The 11,150-nt window shown below is 46.6% G+C and overlaps 1 protein-coding gene across 1 annotated transcript; it reads left to right on the top strand.

The window, feature by feature from the left end:
* The first annotated feature begins 806 nt into the window (after positions 1–806).
* On the top strand, positions 807–8,271 carry ENSA (endosulfine alpha). The gene is made up of 4 exons (XM_002919362.4): positions 807–1,076; positions 3,013–3,138; positions 4,410–4,576; positions 7,508–8,271. Exons 1-4 carry the CDS (start codon positions 1,020–1,022, stop codon positions 7,521–7,523), a joined length of 366 nt encoding a protein of 121 aa, XP_002919408.1. The 5' UTR covers positions 807–1,019; the 3' UTR covers positions 7,524–8,271.
* The last annotated feature ends 2,879 nt before the right edge of the window (positions 8,272–11,150 follow it).

The following is an 11,150-nucleotide window of genomic DNA, read 5'->3' as shown; positions in this document are numbered from 1 at the left end:
AATTTTGCAGTGTTATCAGTATTAATGTTTGTTTTTAATATAAAATGTGAACTAACGCTCCAGTATCTATAATCTCATCTCAGGGATTTAGGTTGCACCTGGCACACTGTGAAAACCCTCCCCACATGCCCACTAAACTAAGCTTTCTAAGGGCAAAGACTGTCTAACTCTATACGTACCCCTGTAAAACTAATACATTACCATCTACACACCAACACTCAAGAAATATTGTTAACTGTGACTCATGATACGTTAACTAGTGTTAACTGTATTTACTGTTTACCATGTACCTAGAACTGTATTTCCGTTTCAAGGAACTTATTCTCCATGGGCTGACCCCGAACAACTATAAAACTGTACAGATGAGTTAAATCATGGAACGTAAAGCCATCTCTGCGGACAACTTGCTTTGGGGTCCCAGTCTCTCCGTTCCACACGCCAAGTACATATATTACAATAGTAACGTGTACCAATTTAAGGTGCACTCTGACCTCCAAATTATTTTCTGGAGAGTGATAATTTTCTCCTAACACTGCGCAAAGCTTAATCCTCTCCATCTGAAAATAAAAGGTCTCCATCCTTCCGCTCTCCAGTTTGAAGTTCAGCAAAGCCTTCCGGGCACCGGGTGCCAGAGGTGAAGAATATCTGGTCCCATCAAAGGAACAAAAATGCCAAAGCTAGCAGCGCCGTCCCCTAAAATCCCCCACGGGCTTCCAATTGGTCCTTGGGGCTCACTCTCTTTTCAGATTGGTGTTCCAGCTTGCCTGTCGCCTCCAAAGACCCCGCCTTTAGCCAGTGACTATTGGTAGATCGTTACGTCATTGCCCCATCTACCCCATTCCCATTGGCTCTCATTGGAAGGGGCGGCCACAACGTCACAGGGAAGGGCCGCCATTTTGACTGAGCAAACCTACTGACAGGAGCCGAAGCAGCAGCGCAGGTTGTCCCCGTTTCCCCTCCCCCTTCCCTTCTCCGGTTGACTTCCCGGGCCCCCTGCATTCCACAGTCCTGGTCCCGCCATGTCCCAGAAACAAGAAGAAGAGAACCCTGCGGAGGAGACCGGCGAGGAGAAGCAGGTGAAATGGAGGGGGTGCGGGCGGGCGAGCCGGGGGCGACTGTGATGGGGCGGGAGACGGTCTCCCACCGGTGCGGATTGGTCGCCATGGTCTCAAACTCTGCAGGGGTTGGCCACTTCTTGCGTCACGCCGGGTGAGCTTCAACACAGCTCGCAGCTCTGGCTCTGATTAGTTGGGCCCATTGTCAGTCAGTGCTGTGCTCTTCCTGATTGGCCAATAGGCCTACCGCTCTACTGATTGAAGCTATGCTATCATTGGCCAAGCTTGGGCGCGGGGCGGGTGTTTGGAAAGACTGGGTGAATGAAAGGGGGCTGGTGGTACCGGGAAGCTATGTGTATCATTGGTTAATGGGGGCAAATGACCCAACAACCAGGCTGGGGCCCGCGTCAGAAAGGTAGAGGTGGAGGTAAAGATGTTTAAAAGATCAGCACTGGGAGAAGGGAGAAGTAATTATCATGGCTAGTTTAAGATGGCAACTTTCTCAAGAGACCTATTTTGACGGTTGGGGATGGTCGGTTGCCCACTTACAGTCAGGAACGAATAGGCTTGAAGAGGACTAGAGCTCCATACAGAATAATGGAGGTTAAACCTAGAAAAGACACCGAAAGAGTCGTGACAAGAAAGACGCCATCCTTTTTCCACCACCACCGCCCCCCCCGACTTCCAAGGCAGTGGGCCTTAGTTCACCCACAGTTCTGTGATGAAAACACCCCAAGTAAGCCTCTTTTTGGGCTTGTATTTGACTTACAACATTTAGTACTGAGCTTAGGAGTTCATGAAAGGCACCTGGTTGTAACTGTGCCGGATTGTCAAGGGAAGGGAATATATTCCATTAAAAAGAGCCACAATTTAGCTTCAGGTCCTTGTAAAAAGTCACCAAAGAAAAGAGCATTGGGGCTCACAAAAAGCAAGAAGAGAGTAATAACAACTGTGTGAGCCTCCTGCAAACCAGTTACACGCTCTTGGCATGTTCCCCAAACTTCCATTATTTGCCCCACTTGGGAAGGTGTTGACTTTTTGGCAACAACTGTGGGTAAGTACTAGTGAGCCTCCTAGGAGTACCTTAATTCTCCTGGGGTTAACAATAGTGTCATTTTCATCTCTGTTTACCTGTCACCTTCCTACCTAATGTTTATGGAAATGCTGAAGCGATGTTGTTCCATTACTAAGGTGGAGATTTTTGGAGAAGGCCACATAGCTCTGGTCTCCTCCAAAGAGAGACTTATCAGATCACTACCTTAGAGTCTGGATAAGAGGGAACATCTCAGTAGAATTATCCCCTTTGATTTTCTGTTTGACCTGTACTGTGTGTTAGGGACTGCCAGAGAACTGCTGTTCATCTTGGATCACCAGAAACCCTGGTTAGCTCTTTTCTCTCTGTCTTCCCTAGCTTCTGTGCTGAATGAGCTATGGTTTGCTCTTGATTGAAGTATTTTGTTTAGGTGTTGTCTTTAACCCAATACTCCAGGTCACTGAGGTGGTTCCTTGGGTGTAGTGTGAGAAGCAGCTTGGGTTTTTTTTGTTTTTGTTTTTGTTTTTTTTAAAGATTTTATTTATTTATTTGACAGAGATAGAGACAGCCAGTGAGAGAGGGAACACAAGCAGGGGGAGTGGGAGAGGAAGAAGCAGGCTCATAGCAGAGGAGCCTGATGTGGGGCTCGATCCCATAACGCCGGGATCACGCCCTGAGCCGAAGGCAGACGCTCAACCGCTGTGCTACCCAGGCGCCCCTGTTTTTGTTTTTTTTCCTCACAGTACAGTCATCTTGAGCTTCAGGGATTTGAACAAAGGTCTAGCTTTATTTAGGAGCAGAATAGAGACAGTATGTTCACAAGAGGGTGCATCTCTAGGAAAAGTTGATGGTATAAAAGTTATTAGATATTAGAAGCAGTTGCTTCTCAGTTTTTAATTTAATTGGCCCTTTTGTTTCCTCCAGGACACACAGGAGAAAGAAGGTATTCTCCCTGAGAGAGCTGAGGAGGCAAAGCTAAAGGCCAAATATCCAAGCCTAGGACAAAAGCCTGGAGGCTCCGACTTCCTCATGAAGAGACTCCAGAAGGGGGTATGGGATACAATCTCTTATACTTTTACTTCGGAGCCAAAGGGGGCTTTAGGGATGAGAACTGTAGAGCTTCTCCTGAATGCTTATCTGGAGGTTTTGTTGTTGGGCAGTAGTAGAGAAGAATTAGAAACTTGTAAAGAGCAAGGCAAATGATTATAAATCCCTGATTTGGTATCATACAGGATATTAAGGCTTAATGTTGAGACATTTGGGTATGGGGGCATTGGGGGATTGATGGAAAGAAGGACGTTAGAAACTGAAATGCTGACTCCCCCAGGCATTTGTGTGTTTAGATGGTGGGAGTTTTAGGACTGCATGTTTTAAGATTAGAGCTCAATTTTGGGGTGCATGATTTCAAAAAAAGATCAAACCATCTGTCCTATAGATTTCTTCAACTTGAAATGAATAGATTTCTTCAGACCCTTGAAATTAGTACCAGCCGTTAACTATACTCCCTCAGAAGACTTGTTTTTCCATCCCAGAGTGGTCCTCCTCACCAAGGGAGGATCTGCCTTCATAGCCATCTAGCTCCTGATCCGGGTTCTCTGTCCCCAGAGGTACCTGAAACTAACTGAGGATTGTGAGTCATTAAACTGGACTGTGTTCCTAGGTGTGGTGAAATGGACAGTAAAACAGATCCCTGTGGAGAATCCTAGTTACTGAGTGTTAGTCACGGATGATGATGTGATGCTGATTTGCAGTTTACCTTGCTGTAGGCAAGGCAGGCGTGGGCAGGCTGTCACAGCCATGGAACATGTGTGGGAGCGGTGGGAGTCAGAGGAAAAGTACATTACCCTCATGAACAAGCCAGTTTCTAGTCATGGTCTGAGGGAATCATTTTTAATTTTGAGGTTGTTGACTTGAGGTTGATCTCCTGCTGATTGCTAGGATAGCCCCAGATTGACGCTTCTTTATATCCTATCATTTGTTTCCTCCGCACCAAGTCCATTGGAGACTGAGCCCACAGTAAGCCTTTATGCATAGTTAGTAATTTGGTTGAACCATCCTGTACTGGTGGGTGTATAAAGGATGTAGGGGCTATCTCTTAACTCCTAGTAGCTAGGAAACTGCTTACATACCTGAAAAAGTCAGAACACATTGGGGAGAGGACATAAGTACAGGTAATTAATGCTGAACTATGTGTGCATGAGGCTAGTCAAGGAAGACTGGAAAGATCTAAGTTGATGAGGGTTTATGATGGTTGTGAGTCTCCTTGCTTTTGAGGTAGGCCGGAGTTCCTCACTCACTTAAACATTCCTCTTGTCTCTTAGCAAAAGTACTTTGACTCAGGAGACTACAACATGGCCAAAGCCAAGATGAAGAATAAGCAGCTGCCAAGTGCAGGACCAGACAAGAACCTGGTGACTGGTGACCACATCCCCACCCCACAGGATCTGCCCCAGAGAAAGTCCTCGCTCGTCACCAGCAAGCTTGCGGGGTAACCTGGGCCCCCCCATCCCTTTCCTCACCCAGTGGACTTTTATATATCATAGGCAGGGATGGAATGAACGCCTAGTTAGCTCTTCTCAGCTTGCTAGCCAGAAATGACTGTGATTCTGCTGGGGGCTGCTGAGAAGGTGATGTGGGTTGGAAAGGGGTTCTGAGTTCATTTCTTTGATTAAATTGAGATTTCCACACCCTCACTGTAGCCCAGGTAGGGGCCCAGGAATAAGAGAGTAAGATTGGATAATGCTGCAAATGCTCTTTTTCCTTTTGTATGAGAAATGGGAGATGTGATTTTTCCTTTGGAAGAGAATATCCCAAAATTGGTTAGGCTAAGCCTTGGGAATAATTTGGTAGGTTTACATCCAGAGGCTAACCTGACATAGCTGGGAAAGGTAGATTGAATGAGATCTGTTTTCTGTGCTTCTAAGTGTTTTTTCCCCTAGGCTGCTATTGCTTCGTGTTTCCATTATGGCAGATTTAGAGAATCCTCAAAAAGAAAAAGTGATTTGCTTGCCTAAAACTACAATGCCCACTTAACCTCCCTTACTCATTGAGTGTCTCTGACAGTTTGCCCTGGCTCTTAAGTAATGTAAAGATTGGAGAACATCATTTACACGAAATGGGCACCTTCTCTCTCTCTTCCAGTATGTTGCTTTTGCAAGTATGGGGTAGTGGAAAGAGCACTGGGTTTGAAGTTAAGATATCTGCATTCTAGTTGCACTTGTCTGAGCAGAGCTGATGTGTAACTTTGGTCAAGTCATTTAACCTCTATGGATTTCTATTTCCTCATCTATAAAAGAACTGAATATAGATAAGATTGATTCAAATTTAAAAATCATTTAACCGCCAGCTGAAAAAAAAGTCTTTGCTATTCATTGTAAAACTAAGCGGGGAAGACCTGTGGGTGAGCCTACAGAGGGAACCATTTGAAGACTACATGGGGAGAGAGGACATTGAGATGTGGGAGTTATAAATTCAGTCAAGAGGGCCTCATAAGTATCACGGTCTTAAGGCTCAAGGAAAAAATTCTAAGAAGCTAGCTTCTGTGGAAGCTGCTTGCCTCTGCCCGTACCACTCTCCTGGCCTCCAGTCTGGACCTTTGCCGCCAAAAAGCTGCTCTGGCAGCCCAGCTGCGGGCCTGAGGACACATGCTCAGTCACGCACATGTGGTGGAGTCCCACGTGTATTGTTAGGGAGAGCAGAAGAAAAGGGACAAGCTGAAGCCAGCCTCCGGGCCTTGGTACTACGCAGGGCTAGAGCGGCAGGTTCTTAGGAGATGAGTCACCTGGGAGGAAGCTGGTGGGGGGAGGTGGTCAGGGAGAGGGAAATCTCCAAGAAATCTCTGCCTTCCTAGAGCTCAGTAACTCAGCTCCTGTGGGACGAGAAGCAGCAATGCGGATTCGTGAGCAGGCGGAGGAGAGGGGTGCAGGTGGCGGGCACCTTCAGTCTGCTTAACTTGGCCTGAATCCTACTGCTAGTTAAGACAGAGAGGGCCAGGGTGAGAACTAACTGTTCAAGAGGGCAAGGTTCTGTAATCCTCTCTTGCCGTCTCACCTCATAAATTCTGATAGGCCAAACATTTGGCCCAATGAGAATGACCGTGAGCTTGCTGATGCGCATGCGGGGTGATGGCAGGTGTGTATACTTCTTTCTTGACCGGCCATTCACTTTTCAGGCCATCACTCAGATTGGATAGGAGAGAGTTGGTGAGGAAGGAATGGAGAGAGCAGGATCCCTGGATTCCCTGGCCCCCAGACTCCTTTGACTGTCACTTGTAATTGTATATAACTTTTGTGTTTCTTGCTCCATTCCTCATGCTGTCTTCCTTAGTCTCAAGTCTGTGTGGGAAGGGGAAAATGCCGAACATCCTTGTATAGTTTCCTCAACTGTCCCAGCCATGTTGTACATAGATATGTCATGTTATTATATATATAAATATATATATAATTTTGTACGTTTTCTTCATCTCCGATCTTCTCGAATTTTGTACTTTTTTCTTTTCTGTCTGAGCTGCTTTCTCTATTGGTCACTTGAATCCTCAAGACTGAGGTCACAAGTCTGTTTTCTAGGAAGAAACAGAAGAAATAGGGAAATCAGAAAACTGTTGGTCTCCCTTGCTCTCTCTCCACCTGGTCATCTTCAAGGCTAAGAAAACAAACAAACAAGCCACATTTCTGTATTTGCCACCTGTTTCCACAGCATGAAATACATCACTTCCATGGCAGAGAAGGGTCATTCCCAATTCCAAATCCAGATCACTTTGATTAAACCTAGATTATTAAATCCACTCAGAGCAACATGTGTATTGTCGAGCCCTGGCTTGCATGCCGTCACCTCCTCATCACTGTGTGCTCCCGTCAGTCTCTGCTGCTGCAAGTGGCTGTGCCATGCCTGTGGAGCCAAGCCTGCTCTAAGCCAGGCAGCATAAGCCCCTGCAAACCTCCAGTTATTTTGATCTTGTCTAAAGAATTTTCTGTATTGTTTTCATGGGTATCTCCAGAAAGACGGAGAACACTTTGTTTTGTGGATAGGAAAAACTGAAATTCTCTCTCCCTTTCTCCCTCTTTCTCCCTCTTTCTCTCTCTCTTTCTTCCCCCCCCTTTCTCCCTCTCTCCCCCTCTTCCCCTTTCTCCCTCTCTCCCCCTTTTTCCCTCTCTCTCCCCGTCTTTCCCTCTCCTCCTCCCTTTTTCTTTCTCCCTCTCCCCTCCCCCTTCCCCTTCTCCTCTCCTCTCCTCTCCTCTCTCCTCTGTCTCTCTGTCTCTCTCTCTCCCAACTCTCTGCAGATCGGATTCAGGCTTGTGCCAGGTAGCCTAATGGTTGTTAAGTATGGAAGAGTCTGGGGTAGGGACTGGGATGGAACTTCGGGTTTTTTCCCTTATTACTTGACAGTGTTTTCTTTTTCTTCTTCTGTGTTCGTCCGCAGTGGCCAAGTTGAATGATGTTGCCCGGGGCTCCGCCAGATCCTGAGACGCTGCCCTCCTGGGTCCTGTGCTGGCTCCTGCCCCTCCCTGCTTTTGCAGCCAGGGGTCAGGAGGTGGCTCGGGCGCGGGCTGGAGAGGCAGAAGCCCCTGCCCGTCGGTGTCCCAGCGCATGGAGCCCCTTGGGCTGAGCACCAAGACCCTGAACCTTTTTTGTTTTACCTTTTTTCCAAATAACTGTTGGGAGAAATCTCAGTGAAATCCTGGCGGGGATGGGAGGGTGGGGGGGCGCGGGTGTGGTGTTTGAGAGGGTGGGGTGGGAAATTTGTGGGGGATATGAAATAGGGCTTGGAGTTGATAAAAACATTCCTGACTATCCTCCTTCCTAACCATGTGGCTGGTGTGGGATGGGTGTGAGGGGGAGGAGAGGAGTAGACTCCAGATGAGGAGTTCTAATTCAGCTCTGTAGAAAAATGCCTTATTTGCTTGGATGTGGCTGGGGATCTGGTGTCAGATGAAAGAAACTGTCCATCTAAATATGACAGATGCACACAGCTCCTCTGGTTCTGCAGAGCAGGCTGAGAACACAATGTTAATTGTTCATTGAAAAAAGTGCTGTCCTTGGAATAGATTTGCTGTGCGGAGAAGGGCAGTGAGTGTGGGGAAAGGGGGCCATGAGCGTGGGGAGCCCCACAGAGCCCAGGAGACTTTTTCAGTATTTGAAATAAAAAAAGAAGACGACAACCCACAAAAAAACACAACCCAGAAATATTCTGAAGCAGTTGGTGTGCTTTATTGGGGTTTGGGGAAAGGGAAGAAAATGAAACTGAAGACACCATTCAGGGAAGAAGCTGGTGTGGGGCCCTGAGTTCTAAAGAACAGGGGCCCTTAATATGAGATGTGACTGGGCTCCCCGCTTCCATCACTCAGGGAGAGGGAATAGGGATGTTAGCACATAGATCTGGGCTTTTCCTGACTCCTGTCTACCCTTTTGTTTCTGTAGCTAATGTAGAAGAGACATCGGGCTCAGGTTTTGGCTCACAAAATGAAGAATTTGACCTAAATAGTTTATTAACACCTAGAGCTTAGTTCACACTAAGCAAAAAAGAGAAGCCCACTCCTCTTTTCCCTTTCAGTCTTCCATTCCTTCACAAGTTCTCATGTTTGTGAAGGAGAAATGGGACCTCTAATAATAAGCCAAAAGGAACTCAGGCCTTTCTGCTTGTGGCCAGCAGGAGGCAGAGTGACTTCTTTCTCACCACCTCCCAAGCATCACCAGAATCCTGCCGCTAGAAGTTAAAAACTGCTTGTTGAATGTATTATTGAAAAGAATGTTACTAACAGACTCACACCTGTCTCCCCGACACACATCAACATTCATATGTGGTAGTCTGCTTGCCCATTTTGCCCAGCATTGAGTAGGAGAGTATATTTCCCCAAATGAGATTGGCTTCTCGAATGACTATGCATCAAGGAAGATGAACAAGGTCCAGTAGACCTAGATATTCCAGAGAACTCTCCATCTTATTGAGGGGGAAGGGCAATTCTAAACTGGACTAGGAATGTTGTTCTCAGTATCTAACTCATTCTTTCTCCTTAATCAGAAGTTTTCCAAATATGTTTTCAGCTACTCAGGATACTACTGATTTGCCCTCTCCTGATTGAGTCGGGATTGTGATGCCTCCCAACCATTGGCCTTTCTGAGTGACCCAGTATGGAGATACACTGAAAACATTCCCTACCTTCGTGAGGTTTATTGTCTTTGTGGAAGAAAAGCTATGCAAAAGTTCACGTACTTAAGAAGTTATAAACTCAAATCTAGGAGCTATACATACACAAATCAGAATGTTTACAGTGGTGGGGTTAGTGAGTCTTCTCATCCCTATTCCCCTTAAACCAATCCCATGACTTCTTTTTGAGCACGCCATCCCTAGTGTATGTTTGCCAGGTGGATGCAGCTGGGGAGTGAGATCAGTGAGGCTGAATGTAGGATCATTTGGTGCAGTTCCATTTTTAATACAGGGAAAGAAGTTGAAGTATAGAAATAAATTGCTTTTAAGGTGGCAGTTAGTTCGCTGAAGAGCCTGAGTTAGTATCTAGGCTTTTTTTTTTTTTTTTTCTTTTTTAAAGTAGGCTCCGCGCTGGGTGTGGAGCCCAACACTGGGCTTGAACTCAGGATGCTAGAGTTGAGGTGAGATCAAGAGTCAGACACTCAACTAACTGAGCCACCCAGGTGCCCTGTATCTAGGCTTTTTTATGACTTTTCCATTATTCCTGGCTTCCCTGGTCCGTAGTTTTAAGCTGTAGTCTTAAGAATCCTGGGGTACCAAGAAAGGATTGTGGCAATCTCTACTGTAGTGTAAAACCTTATCTATTCCTTCTCCCTCACTCCCATACTATGGGGCCACACAACCAGAACAGACTGCTCTGCACTGCTTCAAATAGCGATTCCTGCCGGTATTCCAAACGGTGGACTCAAGCGTTCTTCCATTCGTGCACCATGGTTGAATGAGGCTTCTGCTGACAAGCCTCTCAGCCGTCTGATAGGCAGGGCGGCAGGGATGCAGTCACCATGACTCTTTTCCAGCAGCATTTATTTGAAGCTGATGTGGCCTGGGCATGGAGAACGCAGGCAAAGGAAAAATAACTTGGAGGGGCGCCATTGAGAATATCTGCAGTGAGCAAGCAGCACCCACACAAGCAGCCAGCGGGTGTGTAGCGCCCTCTACTGGGCCTTAGGGAGCTTACCAAGGAAAGGGAAGCGAACCCTGACAGAAGCACACAAATAAAGGCAAATTCATGTAGTTTAAGCACAATGCCAAGAGCCGAGGGAAGGAGAGTCAGGAGATGAGTTGTTAGCTGAATTTTCTTAGAGATGGGGGATTTATTAATGATAACGTGAGGCCTTCCCATGCTTGGGCAAGAATATGTTCATGCACAGGCAGGTGTTGAACACTCACTTTGCAATCAGAAATACTAGCTATTGTTGGGCAGATAGACAACATAAGAGATGGTGTCAGCCCTGGAGGAACTTGAAGCCTTATTGAGACAACACTTCTACGTATGATGCCAGACTGCGTATCATCAGTCAGGCTGTGGTAAAAGAATTCTGAGGGGCGCCTGGCTGGCACAGTTGGTTAAGCAATCAACTCTTAGTTTTGGCTCAGGTTGTGATCTTAGGATCATGAGATTGAGCCGGTGTCAGGCTCCATGCTCGGCACAGAGTCCGCTTGGGTTTTCTCCCTCCCTCCCTCCCTCTCAAATAAATCCTTAAAAAAATTCTCAGGGGCTCCTAGGTGACTCAGTTGGTTAAGCATCTGCCTTCGGCTCAGGTCATATCCCAGGGTCCTGGGATCGAGCTCCACATCGGGCTCCCTGCTTAGCGAGGATTCTGCTTTTCCCTCTCCCCCGCCTTCTGCTCCCCCTGCTTGTGCTCTCTCTCTGTCAAATAAATAAAACCTTAAAAAATAAAAAAAAATCTCAGAAGGGAAAATCCAAAGGGCCAGAATTATTAGGTAAATATTACTGGTAGAAATGGAAATTGAACTGGGCCTTGAAAGATGGGTAGTACTTAAATAGTCCAGTTTTAGGGGCACCTGGCTGGCACAGTCGGTTAAGCCTACAACTCTTGGTTTCAGCTCAGGTTGT

Source organism: Ailuropoda melanoleuca, chromosome 2 (genome assembly GCF_002007445.2).
Source record: "Ailuropoda melanoleuca isolate Jingjing chromosome 2, ASM200744v2, whole genome shotgun sequence".
Taxonomy (NCBI): domain Eukaryota; kingdom Metazoa; phylum Chordata; class Mammalia; order Carnivora; family Ursidae; genus Ailuropoda; species Ailuropoda melanoleuca.
Note: the sequence above shows the minus strand (reverse complement) of the source record. Positions and strands in the feature narration are given on the sequence as shown.